Source organism: Megalopta genalis, chromosome 5 (genome assembly GCF_051020955.1).
Source record: "Megalopta genalis isolate 19385.01 chromosome 5, iyMegGena1_principal, whole genome shotgun sequence".
NCBI lineage: Eukaryota > Metazoa > Arthropoda > Insecta > Hymenoptera > Halictidae > Megalopta > Megalopta genalis.
Window position 1 is genome coordinate 161,886 of NC_135017.1, and position 23,184 is coordinate 185,069.

Consider the following 23,184-nt stretch of genomic DNA (forward strand, 5'->3'; position numbering starts at 1 on the left):
ATTCTATAGACAAGGGTTTCTATAGTTTCTATAGACAAGGGTCACGTGTGAGATCCTTCTCAGCTATCTTGAATTAATTCTTAGGCAATCTACGGGGTGAGTCGAAAGATACACAACTCGTACACCTTAAATAACTTTTAAACTATGTATTTTTTGAAAAATTGTTAAATATATGGATTTCAAGTTTTCAAGACCAACTAATTTTCGTGATCCACTCTGCATAATAAGCTCTTTATTAAACATAGTCCGATTTACATCGTGTTTGGACTCATTTTAATCGGTAAAATTTCAACTATCGATTGACGCTACTATTAAAGAAGTAGGACGAAAGTGAGTGGAAATGCAATTGTCTTATTTGTGTGTTTACATTTTGTTTAGTCGTGCATACGATATACAACGGCCCACAAAAGTGTTCTTACACCTTTTAAAACGCAATAACTTGTTTAAAACTAAACTAAATGACTTGAATTTGTTTAGATGATGGAGGGACTAGACGATGATTAAAATGTTTTCTTAAATTTTATTACTTGGAATGACAAATAAAATAAAAAACTCTCGTGTATTACATACTTGTCTTCTTGTTCTTTTTTCGCTCACAAAAACGCTTTTTACTTTGATTCACATAACCTCAGCAGTAGGTCATGCTTTTAACTTAATTAAATGTTTGCATATTTAATATGACTTTATTAAATTCTTGATTGAAAAGGTATCATAAACGCCGCCAAATACGACGATTATATCTTTTATAAGATTATAAACATATAAGCATGTTTAACAAAATTTTAGACGAATTTTAGCTCCATCAAACTCTCAACTACGAGAACTTCTTTAATTTTTAACAGTGTACATGTAATTTAAGCTAAATGTACAGTAATCTATTGATTTTAGTAATTTTGTTAATCCTCATTGTTAAGCTCAATCGATTTAACGCTCCATTCACAACCGAGTTTTACAACTGTCGAATAACTATACCGCATAAAATAAAAATATCTTTCCGGAAACGTAGACCGCGATGAAGCGATTGATATCGTCTTATGCGCAACTATAAACATGCAGATACACAACTGCCATTCATCCAATAAATCATGTTTCGTCACAAGACAGTAATTTCTTCGCTTTCTGCTTCGACAGAAACAATTATACGGTTCCAACTTGCATAGTAGTGTTCTGCGAACTCTCCCGAACAAAGTGGTATTGTTCGATGTTACATTGCAACTACGGAGACATGCTTGAATCATAATTAAAGCGAAAAGGGCACTAAAAATGCGTCAATTTTTTACAATGCTCTTCAATTTATTTCCAGAAATAAATACAATATACAGTGGTGTGAAGAATTATAGACTCAAAATAACTTCTACATTTTTTTGCGATATTTACGCTATTTATTCGATTTTCAATATTTTTCTTATTTTAGGTTACATTTTCAGAGTTCACACATATTTTTCCATATTTCAAAGTGTTTTATTTTAATAAATAACGAGAAAGATATTTTACTAATTATATAAATGAAATGAAAAATCAATTACAGCAACAACAAATGGCCATTTTCAAGAAATCTGTGGATTGATAATAGAACCACTGTATAACTTTTAATGTGAACAGTGTGTGGTACTATACTGGGGTCACGTGTGACCTTAACATTGTATATTTATTTAATTAATGAATGTTTTTTCTGTAATACAGTAATTTCTCTCTAATTCGCGCTCAGATTGCGCACAAAAATGGACAATTTGGGAAGAGGAGGTACGATTATTCGAGACTTGCGGCTCATTTTTATAGTTGTTGACAATCGGTAACTATAAAAAGGAGCCGCAAGGCTCGACTAATCGTCGAATAATCCCAAATTGTTCATTTTTGTGCGCAGCCTGAGCGCGAATTAGGGAGAAATTACTGTACTTCTACTGTAAATTGAAATATATCTACAAATTTGCTGCATTTTAAATATTCTCTTCAGTTTAACGGTCATTAAAGAATATGATTAAACCACATAATCTCGTTCAGGAGAATCCTCGGAATACAGCTATGCAAATTGGAACTCTGATGTGTCCTACTTTCTTCCGGAAACCATAATTCTTACCGCATAAGTACACTGTATTTTGTCCCATAAGATTTGAATGGACGTAAATCCCAGCTCTGCAGATTAATAGCCATAGTAAAGAGTTTATGTTGACTGAGTTTCGCACGGAGTTTACGATGATAGGGAATTTATGTTTATAGTAAGGTGCATACCGTGTTTAAAAATATTTGATTTCCAAAGTCATATCGATCATAAAATTTGTGTTGTTATAACAGCAATGAGTAATCTGTCGATTTTTGTGCAAAATAAGAATTGCTTGTGTCAATTGAAAAAAATAGAAGCTAAATAGAACGTTCTTTCTTTAACATTAGATTTACGGAGCACAAAAAACAGCTGTTTTATATTAGTTTATAAAGGTAACAATAAGATATTTACTCTGATTTTTAACAAGTGCTATTGTAACATTTGCCGTAGTGTTAATAATTTTAATGGATTAAAAATGCTTCTCGCTGACATTTCAAAATTCTTTTAATATTTTTACTACTTCAAATTTCAACTACTCAATTTTGCCATAAATGCATAAAATCCATAGTCTAGTAATGAGCATCCCGTCGATTAAATTAGGTTAGATAACAACAATTAATAATAATGGGACGATGAAATATAAAACAGTAACAATTATTTAACCATCCGTGGCTCGGCGTAACATTGGTGTCACATATCAATTTATTATGTTTTTAAGTTAATTTAATTTTTAATCCGAATGTTTAGATAATATTTTGTTCCGTTGTTTCTTCTTTGTAATCGTTAATTTGTTTCCGATTTATTCATAAATATCGATGTTTTCTGATTTCGAGTTACTTATAATTATATTATAGATTAAGTCCGAGAGAGTTCGCCCAGCGGAAGAGGCCAGTCAGTGAAACAAAAACGCCATATGGCGTTGTGCTAAAAGTCGGAAAACACTTTAATAAATTGATTGTTGATCACGTATTGCAATTGTCGCAAAACTGTATCCTTGCAAATTGCGTTTAATGCTTTAGGCGGATCTGAAAGTTTTATCACTAATATATATTCTTAGTAGTAATTGACACATAAGTAAATTTATTTACACCATTTTAATTTTTCTCAAGGGATATACTACTATGTAACTACTGTGTAACCTCAATAGTACGCATGTATTCATTTCTACTTTATATTAAAAATGCGGACGATCTCTCCCGTAATCTTGGCATAGGCCGACCAAACTAATCCGGGAGAGTTCGAACACATTAATTGTTTCGTCCTTCAATGGAATTTTTATTCTTCTATCTGGTTTTCTTCAAAATGCGAATTTGTTTTCTTTTTAAGTTGGAAATAGCTTAATTTTCAAAGAATTCCGTTTGGCTTAGCAAGACAATGCCCGTATTTCCACAAACAATTGCGACTGGTCATGGTCAAAGAACACGGTAAGCAACTTGCAAACATTATAAATAGTTCAGAGAACATTAAGACAAAGAAGAACAAGGGAACTATAAAGAAACATAGGAATGTTTCAATTAAAAGGGGAGAAGAATGTAAAGAAACGTAGAAAACAATTGGAACAATCATTCGACTCGAGCAGAGATAATCCAGTTTTACAAGAAAGTGACATGTCATTAAAAGAATAGAACCAAAATGAACGCGTAAGGACTGTTAAGGACTTTATATGCAGAAAGGACTATTTCGAAATCACAAAAAGTGACGAGGCTTAAATGTGTGAGGTGTAGTAGTCATTGGTATCGCGTAAGATGCTCCAAATATAAGAAGTTTTGTGATTTATGTGGATATATAGATAATAAGAATTACTTCCTTTATTTATAATACTTTTTATAAGCTACAGTCTTTATTATTTTTCGAGGTTGCTTTCACCCGGTGATGTGGGTGAGATTTTCCGCTTATAGTATTTTTGTTTTTTGCTTGGAGATGGTAGTGTATATTTTAATTCGACGCAAAATATTGTTTAAATATATGTTAAATTATAAATATAAATTAAATAAGTAAAACGGTTATGCAATTGATTAGTATATTAAACTTCATGGGAAAAATAAAAATAGATACTTATAACAGTTTTTAATTTAACTGTTTATTTTTATTAAATATCTTGTTAGCATATTCTTATCAAATATTCTTAATAGCATATTCTTATCAAATATTCTTATAGATTATTCTTAACAGTATATTTTTATCAAATATTTTTAATAGTATAATCTTATTATTGTAAAATCTTCTTAGCACATATTCTTTGAAAATGTTCTTCTAAAACATCCTTAACAGCACATATTTTTTATTAAATAATCTTAGAAGTATATTCTTACTAAATAAATATTCTTTCCACTATCACAACTGAACGAGAGTATTAGATTGAATCTAGACAATTTTTGATCTCACTTTTATAATCTGTGTCAATACAAAATATTTAATAATTAACATTCACCGAATTCGTATTCTCAATTATTATTAGACTTAACAGTTGCTTTTACGTTCAACAGTTCCCAACGTCATTTTCAGTGGAAATTTAGATGGAAATTTAGAAAACTATTCACCTACAACATAATTGCATAAAATTCGCGGTTTATAAATATTTTGTGATACACATTAGGAGACGGTTAAGACTTTGATGAAACTACAGAAACTTGTAAAGCAACCGAAAATAATAGATCAGTATTTTTGTGAACCGCAACTCGAGCATAACTGATAGAACCACCCAAAAAAGTTCCAGACTCAAAGCGCTACCTCGCAAGCGGTTTAGAGACAAACCAAAATATTTACATGCGTATATGTCGCTAGAAAAATACGTAGCTATTATTTTTGGCTGTTCTACGAGCTGGGAATGTTTTATTCGAATTGCACTCTGACAGTTCGTGTACATTCTTGTTGGTGAAAAAGCGATTCAGTTCCAATCATTTCTACACATTTGGCAATTTTACTTTAAAACCACATGTTAGTACCGCAAATTTCACGCAGTCGGCTCAACAAAATGCCTGCCTTTTTGCTACTTGAATCCACTTCTTTTACGTCAAATTAACATAACTAAATTTATTAAAAAAGCCAGGTAGGCATTTTGTTGATCCGATTGCGTGAAATTTGTGGGACTAGCATGGGGTTTTAAAGTAAAATTGCCAAATGTGTAGAAATGACTGAAACTGAATCGCTTTTTCATTTCTTTTTTTAAAGCTGTATGTTTATGCGTACAACTTTTGTTGGAAGTTTGCAACAATTCTGTATAATATGTGATTGAAAGTGTAACATTCTTGTTTTCATTGTTTTAGCATTTTAATTATGTACATCGAATTGTTAGAGTTGATCGCACGCAATGTATCGAAGACAAGAGGAGTGGTGCAAAGTGATAAGAAAATGAAGAAATTCATAAATTCGTGTATTGTGACAGAAAAATCGCAGCAAAATGTAGTTGATTCCAAAGACATGTCGACGATCTATCTGTCCGCGATCCAATATGAATTTAATTTATGTAAGTTATGATTTAAGCGATAGCAGCTGCGAGATAAGAATAAAACTGTATGTTGCAAATCACTGTATCTAATGGAAATAAGACAATAATATAGAAATCGTCATTTATTATATGAAAACACAGTATAAGATATTGTATTAATCTTTTGCTACTTTTCTTTCTAATTATGCTACATTTATTAAGTGCTTTTGCATAGTTTTATTCAATTTTTTCAATTCGATTTTTTAAATGACTCTGATCTTGATTCATTTCTTCTTTTACAATTACTATACTTGCGAACATCTTTCTTTTATGAGAAATTTTTTAAATGAAGTGAATTTTGCTTTCCCGCTAAACATGTGATGTTCTTTTTATTCAGTAAAATCATACGAACAATATTAGTATGTTAATATAATGTATGTTATACAGTATGTTAATATATTAATATAATGTCTCAGACTTCTCAGTTATTAAGGATAGTCTTTATTTGAACTTCTTGCGTTTTATGTACTTTCTTCCTTTGAAAATTGTCTGAATAATTCGACTTCTCGTCTACTATATAGGATGTCCCAAAAATGTCTCGTAATCCGGAAATAGGGGGTTCCTCAGGTCATTTGAGGTAACATTTTCCTTAGCGAAAATGAAATCCGCGGCATTATTTGCGGGTTATTAACGAAAAACAGCGACCAATGAGAGTCGGGCTCGGCTGGCACCTGGCGGTCCGACCAACGAGCGACCGAAGCCCAGTTCCGCTCATTGGCTCGCCCGTCTCGCGCTAGCTGATCCTGCCTCTCATTGGTCACTGTTTCTCGTTAATGACTCGTAAACAAAGCCGCGGATTGCTGAGGATTCGCTAAGAAAAATTTACTTCAAGTGACCTTAGGAACCCCCACTTTTTTAATTGCGAGACATTTTTAAGACACCCTGTATACAGTACATTCTCTTCAATTGTCCTTCAGCATATAAACAAAAATGGACAATTTGGGAAGAGCAGGCTTAAATAATTATATCTGCTCTTCCCAAATTGTTCATTTCTGTTTACAATCTGAGGGACAATTGGAGAGAATTTACTGTAAGAACGTTAGGAGAAACCTAGAACGTCCATCGATGAAAACGAGTATTGTTTAAAGAGGCTCTGTGGCCGAAACCGTATGGAGCGTCAAGAGGTTATTGTCGTTGTTTCTGTTAATTTATAATTTTTATATTTTAATAACGGTATTTTTGTTGTTACCCATGTTGTCCCATGTGCTTGGGACCCGTGAAACCGGCTAGGGTATGGGCCTGTCACCCGCTCCATGTTGAAGGGAGTTTTCCGGTCGCCCCAAGGCACATGGTCCACACTCTTGGCCATCGGCAGTATTGCCCGCCATAAACACTGGACCCCAGGCCCATAGCGCGCCGCGGATCGCGGAAGACGGTACGTCTTGGGACAACGGGCAATTTGGGGAATGGTTTGCAGATGTCGGGAAGTTCCCGGGCCCATGCGCGGCCTCGAACTCCCGTGCAAGGATGCGATAATGCCCCTTCTTAGGGGGCCGGGATTTCGCACACTATGACGACCCACACATAGAAGAAAAGCCATATACGTATATTAGTTTTAGAGGTTTCTATCAAGTAAATCTGACGCTTTAATATCGAAATGTGCAGTTCGTAAGTGGAAAATTTAGATTCCCAAAAGACTAAACTGGGGTTCTTCGGATGTAGAAATATCCGTTTTGCAGTTATTGCGGAGATATTTGCAATATTCGGCCAGAGTGGTGACAATTCACGAAAAAGACGACACAAGATGGCCGCCGCTAACAGTTTTTCGTAAATATCGAGAGATATAGAGCTCGAATCGAAAATTCGCATCCGAAGACCCCGAGATAAGGCATGTACAAAGGCAGTGGAGTGTATTTTCAGTAGATTACTTAGTTAATTAAGACACACGATTACTTGATGTGAATTGTGTATCGGAAACACCACCTCGAGCTTCCGACATTCTTCACTACTAGCGTCACAGTTCTCTTCCAAGCAAAAGATGCACCACAGCGAGCTTGCCGGTAACTATAGTTACTTACAGTCGATAATACAGATCGACAAATTACATAGTTTTACACTTCCACCCAAAATATTTTGAATCAAAAGACGACTAAACATGGTTGCCACATTTCATTCCTCGCCGCAATGTTGCCATGTCGTTAAAACCGTTTCACAAACTGAGTTTCATGAAACTGATTCCTGCTTCATGAGCCCGTTCTGCCGCGCGCCACGTTACTAGACCAGGGGAAAGTGGCGTGCGGGGAAGTCGTGAGCGGCGCGGCAGTTGCAGCAAGAACGCTCGTCGAATACTGTAAATATCTCAACAATAATAAAGAAATGTACATTTCTACAACCGAAGCCCCCCAGCTTAGACTTTTCTGAATCGAAATATCCCACTCCCGAACTGCTCACTCGAATATTGGCACGTCCATCTTACTTGATACGAACAGTTGTCACGAAGATATTCTGCCGCGCGCTGGGCGATAGTACTGGGATCACTAATGGTCAGAGCACGATGTGTTCTAACGACACCGGCGATGGTATATGGCGGTATCTTTGATATACAGGTTACGTCACCGTCGGTGCGAGCTGACGGAACCGGCGGAAACGTAATCTGATATTTTGGAATCTCAATCCTAAGTAAACTATAGATTAATTTTTGTCCGAGGGTAAAGTTGTTTTCCTTTGCATAAATTATTATTTCGTATTATTTTATTTACCAATTCAACATCGCTAATCATACCATATCATACAATTTACCTTTTCCAATATGTTCATTCCATTCACTATGTTGAATTGTAGCTTCCTCAGTATCATCAACATTTCTTTCTTCTTCCAAGACCAATTCTCGTAAACGATCTGACGATGCAATTTTATTTATGTTTCTCCTTCTGGGCAATCCGATCTCTTCCTCATCGCTGCTATCCGAATTTGTGTGAATATCGTAACAGGTCTTTTTTTCACTGCCATATGACTCACTAAGAACTAACTCTCTCATTTGTCTTTTCATTATTGAAACAAAATAAAGCCAGAGATTTTAAGTTGTATCACTCGGCACTCGGCAAAGATTCCAACTGTTCATGCAGGTGTCACGGGATCGTATCAGGTCTTGAAGAAATGACGTATGCTTCTTTATACTCTTCATACTACTCTTTATAGTATGAAGAAGGTTATAAATTCAAATAATCGCGAAATTTAGAATTATTACATCAACAGTTCACAAAAGATCTTGTCTGAACGAAAGTAATTAAGTATTTCCGTAGAAAATACCAAAGTAACGCTTAGAACACGGAGCGAATAATGAAGATTTTTAATGACATGAACAAGGTGTGGCTTAGTTAGAATCGAACTGGTCAATGACTGCTTTATTCGGAGGTCCGCGCGTTTTTATACATGTAAGTGTTTATAAGAGCATATCCGGTGCGATTAGATTAGGCGTCGGAGACGTCGGAATGTCACCTTGCTTCACACAGGAACAGAAACATCAAAAGCGTACGCTTCCTACAGCGGCACAGGTGGCCTGAAGAACGAATGTGTCTCTCAGTAGCAGTACCAGACGAATCAGAATTTTATATATTTTATATTTTATAACATCTATTAGAATTATGACTTGGATTATTTCTTAAATGAATATGATATTAAATCTTTTCCTTAAAAGTTTTATTATTACTTTTATATGAAAGAAGGTATATGTACGAAATATCCCACGTGTGTACTTTTCATGCAATACCTCATTTGTATCGAAAATTTTGGGTTTTTACAAAAGTTCATTTCTTTAAAAAACTGAGGGTGATGGAACAATTCGGTTTTCGGATTCTTCTACAGGGAGTGAAGCTCTACAAGAATTTCATAGTGACCATAGGAACCCAGAAAAAAAATTTGATTTTGTCGGACAGTGTTATAGGAAATCAGGAAAAAAGTGATGGCGATGGAGTAATTCGTAAATAAGATAAACAGCAGATATGGTGAAAACGATCCTTTTAATAAAAATTTATTATATATTTAGAGCTCTCCCCTCCTCGTCCTCCTCGTCCTCCTCGTCCTCCTCGTCCTCCTCGTCCTCCTCGTCCTCCTCGTCCTCCTCGTCCTCTTCGTCCTCCTCTTCCTCCTCTTCCTCCTTTTCCTCCTCTCCCTTTCCTTTTTTCCCCCCTCTTCTGGGGGCCATACATAGTCTTCTTCAGTAGCTTCTTCAGCTCTCTCTGCAACATATAAGTATATATTATTATTATTATTTGTCATTATACATAATATTATATTATATTATATGTAAAAGTATGTTTCATTTACTTACATTTGCTGCCACCAGATTTGGCAGGTTAGGCCTCGCCAGCCCTCTGGCCAGCTGCCCAAGGATATTCCTCCATTGTGACTGTAACATAACAGCAGAATTAGAAGTATATATATTATAAATATACATTCTGTTTCTTACACATATATTGCATATACTTACAGCCCTCCCGGACTCGTACGCGGCAGCGATTTCTCGCTGCCGCGCTAATATTGAGTCCAGCGACTCGTTCGCGGCGGAGGTGTCCGTCGCTGCTGAGGTCGCCGTTGATGCTGCGGCGGTGTTCGCCGCTGCTGAGGTCGCCGTTGATGCTGCGGCGGTATTCGCCGCTGCTGATCCGGCAGATGCGTTTGCTTCTTCTAACTGCATTTCCTGCATTTTTTGTTCGACTTCTCGTTCCATATTTCTGCAAAAAAATAATATTATTAAAATAAATTGCTACACGATTACTAGAACAAATTTCCACAATACTAAATTTTATCGCGTTATAAATTCGAAATAAAATCAATTGAATCGTTTGCATACCAGATGGTTCTAAAAAAACAGGATCGAAAAACGCCAAAGAGCGCGATCGCGCTCCTTCGATTACATAACTAATATTTTAACTTATATTCAACGAAAAATATACTACATGTATATGCCCTGGCTTTTCTCAACCCAAAATCTGAAGAGCGCGAAAGTGGCTCGTGGTACGCAAACGTTTCAAAACTTTGAAATTCTAATGCCACATACATAGTTTATATATTAGTATGTACTTACTATGTATGTACTTATTTCTTGGTTCCTTACTCCTCCAAGAGTTCAACGTTGAATGAAACTGCGACCCTTCGCAGTTCGAAGTTAGGCCCAGTGTCGGTCTCGGAGCCGTTTTTGTGGTTGGGGGATTTTCAAAATGGGACTACATGATGCGCCAATGGTTCAAATAGTATCATTGGTTGTCTGCCAATGGTTCAAATAGTATCATTGGTTGTCTGCCAATGGCAATGTCCAATGGTAGCATCGCAAGCATACCCCGGTCCAAATCATGATCCCACACAACGGTTGCTTTCCCTATTTCGAATTTCCCGCTACCGCTGTTTGCAGTTCGAAAATGATTTGTTTACACTTTCGTAGACGATAAAGCTACATGTATTAGTAGTATCGTAACGTGACTCCCATTCAGCTGTTCTCTGCGTTTTAACGTCGCGTTCAGTCGTGATTTGTTCTCCAAGTGATACGGTCTAGGAGTGCAAAGCGCGCGATTTTTATTTCTTATAGTTTTAGATTTTTTCTATTTCATTCTATTTCATTCTACTTCATTCTATTTTATTTTATTCAATTCTACTCTTTTTGACTCTACTTTTATATTCTACTCTATTCGTCATTATTCTACTGCATTTCATTGTAAACAATAGAAACAGATAAATTTAACAATTTCAAAAGTGTAGCGAAACGATGCCAAAGGTTGTGAATTCAATGAATTGGGAGGATGTGGTTTCTTCCCAATTGCTTAGACGTATGAAGGGGGGTGCATCGAAAAAACTGACCTTGACCACACCAAGATACAGCAAAAGAAAAATTATGAAGGAGAGGTAAGTGAGCATTTTGTTTCGTTACTACGATTTCGGTAATATGTTTCGATATGGTAAGAGCAAAAGTTCTCATTACTGCTGGAAATACATTTTTTCGCTTTCTCGCTTTTGTACTTCCATTTCTCGGATTTTTTTGATATTGACATATGCTGTAGTCCATATTCAATCATTAGAATGAAGTTGCAAAACAAAATCAACGGGTCGAAGCAGCTGATTTTAGTGTCATTTATACGTCATTTATATTTCACGTAAATTTCTGTATCATCGAAAGCACTGACATCGAGATATCCATTCCTTTATGGTCACGTCCGTGTCGTAAACCCGGTCGCAAAGACTCCACGTAAACCTTGATAGCATTCGACTAACACGATTAACTATGTAATGTCTATCTTTTCCTTTTTCCTGTTTTTTGGCTCATCGTAAACAAGCCGTAAACCTTGACAGCCATAAGGTCCCATAAACCCGGAATTTCCGAAGGGTCAGCCGACGCCCGCATGAACCAGGGTCGCATAGACTCCACGACCCAGCGACTAGCGTTCCTACCCCCTGTAATATTAAAAATTAATCTCTACTTTTCACTCATATAAAAACTATTTAAATTTTTAGATGAATTCATAAATTGTATGTACGACAAATATTTTGTAGCCAATTTTTTAGCCGCAATTAAAATAATATATATATATTCTCACTCCAACAAAGCAAATTAATTCATAATTAACAGTTCAATATAATTCAATCAAATAAACCTAAATAAAATAAATTATATTATTACAATCGTAGTACTAATTAACTATAACCCAATTATTTACTTCTAAGAAAATTACCCCGTAACTGTATATTAGAAATCAAATTCAATTATTCAATTAGATAATTTCATATCTCTCGAACCGAAATCAAAATAAAAATTATATTCAACTCTATTATAAATTAATCCCACATTATAGAATTGTAATGAAAACATTGTCCAGGTTATGATTCGAAATGGTTGCAACGGCACAGTGACTGGCTCACATTATTTAATTAATAATATCAATCTATTTAGATCGAACGGTATAGTACTCATTTGAAAACCTTTATTTTTGTTTGTATATTTTGCATTTATAGAACTCAACAAGCTGCAGCGGCAAGGAAGATGCGCACCGAGAAGATCGAAGCAGCGGAGGTAAGTCAAGAAATGCCCCATTTCATCATCGAGCCAGGAACGCAAGAGCAATCATGTGCACAGCCAATCATCGATGAAGGATTAACCATAACGGACTTCCGGTTCGTGGTGGAGCAGGTACTACTGATAGGGTACCACTCGGCAACGTTCGAATGCACCACGCAACATTTGCAAGTGATCGGGATGAAGCGCTCGGGATTCATAGCAACGATAACTCTGAAGTGCAAGATGTGCCAATATGAAGCGGAAGTGCACAGTCAAACGGCAGACAACAAAACAATGGACTTGCATTATACTGCGGCCCTCGCTACAATCACTTCTGGAGGTGGTTACGCAAAGATGGAAGAAATGTTTGCAACAATGAACATTCCATACATATCAAGGATGGAATATCGAAGACGTCATGACGACATTGTTGCAGATTTGTTAAGTCTTGCTGAAGCAGAAATGCTAGCAGCGGCAGAAGAGGAGAAACAATTAGCCGTCCGAAGAGGCGACGTTTCAGTTTCCGGTATCCCTTTCATCCCCGTCGTGGCTGACGGCAGCTGGATGAAGAGATCGTACCATACTGGAAGGTATGACTCCTTGTCCGGTATTGGTGCAATAGCGGGATACCACACAAAAAAAGTGTTATTTGCAGGTGTGAAAAATAAAGTGTGTTTGATTTGCCGCAACGCTTCGAAGAGGAAGGAAAGCCCCAGAGAACATAGGTGCTTCAAGAACTGGGGACGAAATGAGACGTCCAAGAGAATGGAGAGTGCTGCAATTGCTGAGGGTTTCCAGACCAGCATACAAAAAAGAGGTCTGATATATAATATCTTGATCGTCGATGGCGACAGCAGCGTGTATAAAAGGATTTTGGATTGTGATCCATACAAGGCAGAGATGGTTCGTGTTAAAAAGATTGAGTGCACGAACCATTTATTGCGCAATTTTTGCAACAAAATTAAAGATGTTGTAAAGAAGACTCCACCTGGAATTTATCGAAAAGCCGTAGAAAATAATATTCGTAGACTGCGCACAGATGTCGTGAAGGCTGCAGATTACAGATCGAAGGAAAATCTTCCGACCCAACAAAAAATAAAAAATTTGCAAACGGACATACTAAATATTCCTAGCCACGTTTTCGGAGAGCACAAGGAGTGTCGAAGACTAGGATATTTCTGCGACCGCCCAGCAAATACAGGAGAAGACAACTTGGTACCGCATCTCAAGCAAATCGGCATATATGACCGGATGCATGTTCCGTCCATTGATGGCTCATGCTGAAAGTTTATTACATAATACTACAAACAATCCAGTTGAGAGCCTCAATGCAATCATTGCAAAATATACCGGTGGGAAAAGGATAAATTGGGGCCAGAGAGGGTCATATTCTGCGAGATGTGCAGCTGCTGTTGTACAGCACAACACGCAAAAACTGATATCGAAGCTAATAGAGGGCAAGGGTGCGAGGCCGCCGAAATTGATAGAAGAATTAGAAGAAAGAAGGAAAGGTAGTAATGAAAAAGCAAAGGAAAGGAACAGAAATTCTCCGAAGAAGGTGAGAAACCCGTTTTGTTCAACAACGGACCCGGATTATGGAGTTAGCGCAGAGAAACCGGATATGGAGCAACATCTATTGAACTTTGAAAAAGAAAGGCACATGGAGATGCTGCAGGATTGGCAGACGAATCGAAAGAAAATAGAGAGGGATACCTTGGAACAAAATACAAGCCACGAGTGGCATACATACCGATCCAAATTACTTACAGCGTCGAACTTTGGCAAAGTGTGTCGGCGAAGGAAAACAACCAACTGTGGAAATTTGGTAAAATCACTGCTGTATCCAAACATATTGAAGCTGCCTGCCATTGAATATGGTCGGCAGTGTGAGAATATTGCCCGCGAACAACTTGCGAAGGAGGAAGATGTGGAAATCCGCAAATGCGGTCTCTTCATTGATGCAGAGATACCATTTTTGGGGGCAACTCCGGACGGCATAATTGACGACGACGGTATCGTGGTTATTAAATGCCCGAAGACGGCAGAAAAGTTCTCGCCAGAAGAAGCGATAAAAAATATTCAACCAGTACGAAGAATATTTGAAGATGATGCAGGTACTGCATTACGCAGAACCCATCACTATTTTTACCAAGTGCAGGGACAACTGCACATAACAGGTCGACAATATTGTCTGTTTTGTTTGTGGACACTAAAGGGTATGAAAACCATAAAAGTAAGCAAAGACGACACATTTTGGCATAATGAAATGAAATCGAAATTGTCGCGATTCTACGTCCATTGTATGTTGCCCGAAATATTGGACAGCCGCTACATTAGGAACATGAGCATCCGAGAGGCCACAGAAACGGAGTACGAAAAACCAATTGTGATTAGCACAAAACTAATTAAAAAACCTCAAGCGAACCCACGCAATGTCGGGTCGCACACTTAGCGTGCGCCTTCGCTGATTATTTCAGCGAAGGAATTTTCAAAAAGATCTTAGCTCGCGAGTCATTAGATTCGCTCGAGCGTACCCACGCAATGTCGGGTTGCACACTTAGTGTGCGAATTTTTCCTTGCATGTTGCAGATGATGTTCACGCGGATCGGCAGTGAGGTGTGCTTGCGATGCTACCATTGACAGCGCCAATGCGGTTGAGGGAACAACCGACAATGTTCTGGCCAGAAGGAAAGAAATCGCTCTGGCATTGGGAAAACTGTAGGTATATGCAATATATATGTACGATGAAATGCTTATTCATAATGTATGTACTTCTAATTCTACGTCTATGTTACAGGCGAGTATGAAGACAGTTCTGGCTAAATTGGCTCGGGGGATGACAAAACCCTCGAGGGTGGATTTAGTTGCTGCCAACATAAGTAAATGTAAAATAATAAATGAAAAATACTTTCGGCGTATAATAATGAATTATAATAGTAATAGATACTTTCACGTTACAGAGAGAACTGAAAAAAAAGAGGAGAAAAATATGGCCCCCGAAAAAGGGGAAACCGAAATGAGCATGAGGGAGAAGGACTAAGAGGACGAGGAGGACGAGGAGGACGACGGGGACGAGGAAGACGAGGAGGACGATGAGGAGGAGGAGGACGACGAGGACGAGGAGAACGAGGAGGACGATGAGGACGATATATTCCAACAGGTCACCATTGGCAGATATGCTGACCAAGCCACTTCCAAGACAGAAGTTCATCCAAATGAGAGTTGAAATGGCCGTACAATAATATAATTTTTTTTTTTTTGTACAATTATTATAAGAAGTAAATGGTCTGGTCAGGTTTTTCTGGGTTTCCCTTGACCCTCAGCAACAAATGTTGGACCATATTGTATTTCCCCAGAAGAGAGAAGGTATATCATATCTAGTTAATAAATATAAGAATATTAGACATACATATTTTTTGTTACATATAAATCAAGTATTTCTTTCTTGTTTAATTTTTGAGGGGGCGTGTTGAAATTTTAGCCTCGAACAAAAATTAATCTATAGTTTACTTAGTAAGATATCTTCAGTTGATATCGGTTTACATTTCGCCGGCTCCGTCAGCGGGCAGCGACGGTGACGTAATCTGTATATATTAGATGCCGCGATACATCATCGCCGGTACCTTTTGATGTACATCGTGCCCTGACCGTCACGTATACACCACAGACTTACGAAAACTGCAGTGCGGGAAATTTGAAACCTAATGGACAAAAACTAACAGATAGTGAACAATCATTAACAAAATTGTTTAAACAATTTTTAACAACAATTGACAATTTTTCGGACTTTTTAATAATAAATAAATTTTTTTTTTTTTTTTTGGGGGGGGAAAAAAAAAGAAATCAAAGATATACGAAAGTTCCGCGACCAAGTGGTGCGCCGCGTGACCTCGTCACGCGGGTGCAAAAATGGACCTCGAAATGGACACCGACTGGAAGGCCGTCCAATCCCGAGAAGCAAGGAAGCTGGGCAGCAAGCTCAAGCGGAAGGCCTCTGAGGATGATGAGAGGGACAGACCAAGGGAAAACAAGCGACTCAACAATGCGGACCCCGACACCACAGCACCATCCCCCCTGCTGCTCCTCCTAACATTCAGCCAGGAGCTCGCCGAGAGCCTTCCTGAAGAAGATGCCAAGCACTTCAAAGGGCTAATCAAAAAGGCCTACACCTATACAGAGAACCTGATCGCAGAGAACAACTCCCTGAGGACCAAAGCCCGCGAACGCGACACGATCGAGGGAAGACTCGACAGCCTCGCAAAAATCGTGGGGAACGTGGTAAACACTCTGGGGAGAACTGCCAATCAAGCACAAACAGCTCCACCACCCACCACCTACGTCAGCGCCACTAAGTCAACGCCAAAAAACCACAGGGCAACAATAATACCAAACAGATTTGTGGCCACTATCTACCCTACGGAAAATACCCCGACCTCCAGCAGCGATAACACTAAGGCAGCCATTGTCAACTCAATTGCCCCGGCAAAGGAGAACATAAAAATACGCAACCTCCGCAAAATCAACAATAACGGAATATTAATCGAAACGGAAACAAAGGAAGACCTCGATAAGATCCTGCAGAACAAAGCATTGCCCAAAGTTGGCCTGAAGGCGGACCTCCCGCAGAAGAAGAGACCGCGCATAATAGTGTATGGAGGGCCCAATACCGTCGAAGAAAGTGCTATACTCAGTGCCCTCAAAAATCAGAATCTCGAACACTTGACAGAAGAGGACTTCCAGAAGAAAATAAAAATCCTCTACAAAACAGGCGACAGGTCCAAGGACACCACCAACTGGGTCCTGGAAACATCACCCGATATCAGAGAAATTCTTTTCGCCGTCGGACGCATGTTCATTGGATGGCACTCCTGCGCGATTCGTGACTACAACATAGTCAGCAGGTGTTACAAATGCCAGGCCTTTGGCCACATATCCAAGCATTGCAGGGCTACAATCGAGACGTGCGGACACTGCGCTAGCGATGGACACTCCTTCGACAAATGCCCCAACAAAAGCAGCCACCCCACTTGCATCAATTGCAAAAGGGTGAACAGAACCTGCGACCACTCATCCAGAAGCAAGGACTGCCCTGCATACCGGTACGCCATGGAGGTTAACTCAAGTAGGATCGATTATGGTAAGTAAGCCATCAACGAATTCCAACACAGGAACCGTAGGGAGCAACACTCTGCAACCTAGGAAAAGCCGTGTCTCCAATATTAGAATAGGCCAAATCAATGCTAATAATAACAGGACGGTTATGGACGAGCTGAGGTCGATAGCCTCAAACAAAAGGTTGGACATCTTAGCTCTCCAGGAGCCGTACATGCAACAGAATTCCAGATCCCTAAACACGATGGGCATCACTGCACAAGTGGTGACCGACACGAAAAAATTTTCAGACGTACAATCCAAAAATCTCATAAAAACCGCGATAGTAGTAAACAACCCGGAGTTCACCACGCTGAAGATCGAGCACCTCTGTAACACGCACTTTGCTTGTGCGGAAATAACAGCTGGTGACCTCGGGTTCTATGTGGTGAGCTCCTATTTCCAGTGCTCAGATTCCATCTCACAATACATTGACCACCTTGATAGAATATTGTCCAGCCTCCGAGGGAAAAGTGTCCTAGTCCTCGCAGACATAAACGCGAAATCCACCCTCTGGCACAACCTTGACACCGACAATAGAGGCGAAGCTGTCGAAGATCTCATCTCACAGCACAACCTCTTCATAGCCAATCAATTATCTAGCGCATGGTCCTTTGATAACACCAGAGGAAAGTCCAACATAGACATAACCCTGGTGGCCGGCCCGCTGGCAAACAGGGTCCACAATTGGGACATACACGACAAGGTGACCATGAGCGACCATAATCTAATTACGTTTCAAATTGAACACTCAGACGAGAGAGATCTCGGGCTTCCCACCAACCGGTTTAATCTAAAGCGGGCAAACTGGAAGAAGTTCGAGAACACCCTCACCTCTGAGCTCACACAAAATTCAAATATCAGTAACACGCAAGCGAAGGAGCTCGAGGACAGGATCACCCTAGCCAGTATTGTATCGATCCCTCGGAAAGCATGCTTCGTTAAATCCGTCCCATGGTGGAATAAAGAGCTGGACACCCTAAAAAAAGAAGTCCGGAAACTTAGGAGGCAGACTCAGCAAACACACAACCCCGCACTCAAAGAGAAACTTAACCTACAATACAGAGCCACCAGAAATAGATATTATGCTCTCATTAAAAGATCTAAACTCAGTAGCTGGCAAAACTTCGTAACCACTGAGGGGAACAAAGACGCATGGGGTGTTATCTATAAACTACAAACAAAGAAAATACCCACCATGAAAGTCTGCAATAACCTCAGCAACCTAAATGACCACACGCTAACCTGGTGTGACACAGCTGAGCTACTCCTAAACAGCCTTGTCCCGGACGACGAGGTGGAATCTGAGACACAATGCCACAAAAGAGTTAGAACTAGTACCCGGTCCCCTCCGGACAGCAGCAACACCCCTGCGTTCAGTTCAGCTGAAATAAGCGACGCAATAAAAAAGATAAAAGGAAAGAAGGCCCCGGGCATTGACGCAATGGAACCTGAAATTCTGAAAAAATCTTGGCCCATATTACACACGCAAATCATAAAATTATTTAACACTTGCCTAGAAACAGCTATATTTCCAGATAGGTGGAAGCGGGGCGAAATCAGAGTCCTACTGAAGAACTCTGAAAAAACCCCGCCGACCCTAAGTCGTATAGACCGATCTGCCTGTTACCAGTCCTTAGCAAAACACTTGAAAGGCTGATCGCAGGCAGACTAAAACACATACTAGACACCCACACATTAGTCGCAGACCAACAATATGGCTTCCGCCATGCCAGATCCTCGGAGGATGCCATTGTTAGAGTCAGGCAAATAACAGCGCAATGCCAAAAACGATACGTCATAGGACTTCTCTTCGACATAGCTGGCGCATTCGACAATGTCTGGTGGCCTTCTATTCTCAATAGCCTAAAGAAACGAAACTGCCCTGCAAATCTCTACGGTCTCATCCAGAGCTATCTCTCGGGGAGATCCGTGCAGATAACCAGCAGGAGCGGCAGGAAAGTCGGCAAAAGCAGCACTAAAGGGTGCCCGCAAGGGTCCGTCCTGGGACCGAGGTTCTGGAACCTGATATTTGACGACCTCTTGAACCTCATAGCCACTAAAAACATCGCTAGCGTCGCATACGCCGACGACCTCATTGTTCTAATTTCTGGGGACTCCAGAAAGGAACTTGAGGTCGAAGGCAACAAGGCGACCAAAACAATCGCAGAATGGTGCCGAGCACACAAGCTCCACCTGTCAGAGCCTAAGACCGAAATGATCCTCCTGAAGGGACTCCTGGACATCAGGCGCCCCCCTACTATCAAAATCGGGAACACATCTATTAAAATGAGGAACGTCGTCAGATATCTAGGGGTAAACTTCGGCCCCAGGTTCAACGTCACCCCACACGTGCACGAGATCGCGCGGAAGGCTAAGGCCATATTCCAGGGCTTCGCGAGAGTCTGCAAGTCTCACTGGGGGCTTGACTTCGGTACCACCCTAAAGCTATATAAAGGAGTATTTGTAGCAATAATCTGCTACGCAGCGGCGGGGTGGGCCGACAAGGTCAACACCCACCATATTAGGAGACTGCAGAGTGCGCAAAGGAATGCGCTACTCAGAGTTACGCGTGCATATAGAACAATCTCCAATGATGCCCTGAGAGTACTGGCCGCGGCTGCCCCGATCGACCTGCTGCTGCAGGAGAGGACCGCGCTATACAACCTCAGGAAAGGCAAGGAAATCATAATTGGAGACACGACCATCCCACCAGTCACACACAACACACATACAGACACAGACACCACAACAGCACAAATAACACAACGCATCAAGAAACACACAGTAGATGTCTGGCAGATGCGATGGGACTCTTCCACCAAAGGTAGGATCACCCATCAATTCTTCCCAGACATCCCAACCAGATTACGGGCGAAACTAAAGGACATGGCAAGTTCAACTCCAAATTAAAGGAGCTGAACTTGGTAGAGTCCGACAAATGCAGCTGTGGAAGGCCAGACACGGTTGCACACGTAATCTTCGACTGCCCACTTCACACAGAACACCGGAAAAAACTAGAAGCACAATTCACAAGACAACACCTCCCATGGCCCTGTGAATTCAAGATGCTTACTGAACCAAAAGCAATCCTACACCTCCAGGCATTCGCAAAGTCAGCCATGAAAGCACGCGAATAGTACCCGGACAACAATAACAGTCCGCAATCGGCCGATTCCTGGCCTCGCAGGCATCCTGCGCAAGCAAGATGAGCCGAATCGGCCGCAATCAATTACTCATGCATTGCACCTTCGCATGAGCCTGCAAGGGACTGAGCATATGCCATGCATATGCTGACAACCCCGCCTCCACGTGGCCCCAGCTGGTAACACTGCCCCACTCACCTCCAAGCGAGGCTTGCACAGTGGAGCAGTGGCTAAGTGGGTTGTCTCCTGAAAAGGACAGTCCACCTTCCTGATGATCCCCACCATAGGTGATGGAAGGGTTTTTCACAGCACGTCCCCCTCGTACTGGTTTCGCTACACACAACACCGCTAGTATAAGCTGCACCGCAGCTTCGGAATAGCAGAGCCGGCGAAAGCCCCTAAAGCTCAAATTGTAGGCATTCAACTGTCACGTATACAATGTAAAACGAGTAACCTAGCGCGCGGCAGAATATCTTCGTGACAACTGTTCGTATCAAGTAAGATGGACGTGCCAATATTCGAGTGAGCAGTTCGGGAGTTGGATATTTCGATTCAGAAAAGTCTAAGCTGGGGGGCTTCGGTTGTAGAAATGTCCATTTCTTTATTATTGTTGAGATATTTACAGTATTCGACGAGCGTTCTTGCTGCAACTGCCGCGCCGCTCACGACTTCCCCGCACGCCAATTTCTCCTGGTCTAGTAACCTAGCGCGCGGCAGAACGGGCTCATGAAGCAGGAATCAGTTTCATGAAACTCAGTTTGTGAAACGGTTTTGACGACATGGCAACATTGCGGCGAGGAATGAAATGTGGCAACCATGTTTAGTCGCTATCCTTCTCTTTTAGCTTGCTTTCTCTCTTCCGTTACATTTTTACCGATACCCGTGATCACAGAAACATATGCGTGTGCCACCTGCCGGTCGAAAATATTTCTAATTTGGTTTGTCTAATGTCCGTTCGCACAACTGCAGCGCGACGATCCGCGTGATTTACTTGAATATACGTATATGGCTTTTCTTCTATGTGTGGGTCGTCATAGTGTGCGAAATCCCGGCCCCTTAGGTCCCAAGCGCTGTCTTTCGGGCACGTGGCGATTGGGCGGCTTTCCTCAACACCCACCCCTAATTTACTAGGGTAGGGAGGACCGAGGTGTCGTTATGGGCGAACCTCGGTCTACAGATCAGATACCTTTTGGATACCATTTAGACACCATTTCGATACCTTTTGGATACCATTTAGAAACCATTTCGATACCCTCTAGATACCTTCTAGACACTTTTAGATACCTCTCGTTTCCTTTAGATACGTTTCGAAACTCGCAACTCAACATTCTGGTATCTCCGCCGGAGAGTGTAAATAAATTGTTTTGCCTCACTCACGGTGTAAAGCTCGTTCCTCCTGATAGGGGAGGTGGTCCTTCGAACCTTCACTAGTCGACACAGTACGTGTAAATTTCACAAGGCTCGACCGATTCCTAAAAATCGACCGCGAACAATAACACCGATATTGTACGGTCCCGAAAGGACACATGTTGCTGTCCCCATGAACGACCAGCGGCCAAGGGTCCGCATCCCTTGCGCCGCACGTGCGACCACTCGAGATGCTCTCGACCTCGGGTTTCGAGAAAGCGGTCGCCCCCTTGAGCCATCGGGACCGTCGCCAGGCCAAGGGCCATAAATCCACATCGGGCCGTTCGGGCCCACGTCGTCATGCTGTTTCGGGGTAACGTCTCGCTCCGGAATTCTCAGCCGTTTTCGGCACGTTTTGGGGGTTTCCCAACATTGACTTGAGGGTGGGCTCGCGTCCTCCGCCGAAGAGGGGATCTAACGAGAAAATTCTCCTCCCTCAAGTCAATCGGCGAATGGGGATGACGTTTCCCCCAAACGGGGCCTTATCGAGACATTCCGCGAGGCGATAAAGGGACGATACTCCGACGCAGCAGGCGAGACGGTAGAGACAACGAGACGGTAGAGACAACTGAGACGCAGAGACAGATACGATAGAGACACGAGAGGGACACTAATTAAGACGCGATTTCATAACCATTCGATTTGTTAAACCGACCAACTCCCAACCACGGATCCTTTGAAACAGTCGCCCAAAGTTAAATCGGCCGGCGACAAGTGCAGGATAAAACATTATTCAATAAAATTGTTATTGTTGAATCTAAGAAGTTTTTAATATCCCCGGCACGACACATAACAGATATTATACACAAAAAACTGCCACAAGAACAAATTATGAAAGACATTGGAAACTGCTTCAACTGCCTCCGTTCGGGACACCCCGGGCGGGAGGCAGCGACGAACATCTCCGCATCGTCCACGGTCCATAACTGCGTCGCACACTGGAGCGGGAGCAGAGCCGTACTGCTCA

General features: G+C 40.8%; 2 protein-coding genes across 2 annotated transcripts; one reads left to right on the forward strand and one right to left on the reverse strand.

Moving 5' to 3' along the window:
- Positions 1–4,105: 4,105 nt before the first annotated feature.
- LOC143259568 (uncharacterized) lies at positions 4,106–11,064 on the reverse strand. Its single transcript, XM_076522491.1, has 4 exons — positions 10,555–11,064; positions 9,958–10,201; positions 9,799–9,876; positions 4,106–9,706 (listed from the first exon to the last, which is right to left on the reverse strand). The coding sequence occupies exons 2-4, from the start codon at positions 10,195–10,197 to the stop codon at positions 9,488–9,490; spliced, it is 537 nt and encodes a 178-aa protein (XP_076378606.1). The 5' UTR covers positions 10,198–10,201; positions 10,555–11,064; the 3' UTR covers positions 4,106–9,487.
- A 165-nt stretch (positions 11,065–11,229) lies between these two features.
- Positions 11,230–15,553, forward strand: LOC143259551 (uncharacterized). Its single transcript, XM_076522445.1, has 4 exons — positions 11,230–11,366; positions 12,471–13,290; positions 15,311–15,392; positions 15,474–15,553. Exons 1-4 carry the CDS (start codon positions 11,230–11,232, stop codon positions 15,551–15,553), a joined length of 1,119 nt encoding a protein of 372 aa, XP_076378560.1.
- The last annotated feature ends 7,631 nt before the right edge of the window (positions 15,554–23,184 follow it).

What these genes read in the sequence shown, in the direction of transcription:
- LOC143259551 (XM_076522445.1), top strand. Translation starts at nt 11,230, where the DNA reads ATGCCAAAGGTTGTGAATTCAATGAATTGGGAGGATGTGGTTTCTTCC. An exon ending in CCAAGAGAATGGAGAGTGCT is followed by an intron (nt 13,291 to 15,310) that starts GCAATTGCTGAG and finishes TCTATGTTACAG; the next exon opens with GCGAGTATGAAGACAGTTCT. An exon ending in TTTAGTTGCTGCCAACATAA is followed by an intron (nt 15,393 to 15,473) that starts GTAAATGTAAAA and finishes TTCACGTTACAG; the next exon opens with AGAGAACTGAAAAAAAAGAG.
- LOC143259568 (XM_076522491.1), bottom strand. Translation starts at nt 10,197, where the DNA reads ATGGAACGAGAAGTCGAACAAAAAATGCAGGAAATGCAGTTAGAAGAA. An exon ending in CGTACGAGTCCGGGAGGGCT is followed by an intron (nt 9,877 to 9,957) that starts GTAAGTATATGC and finishes GTTATGTTACAG; the next exon opens with TCACAATGGAGGAATATCCT. An exon ending in CAAATCTGGTGGCAGCAAAT is followed by an intron (nt 9,707 to 9,798) that starts GTAAGTAAATGA and finishes TATATGTTGCAG; the next exon opens with AGAGAGCTGAAGAAGCTACT.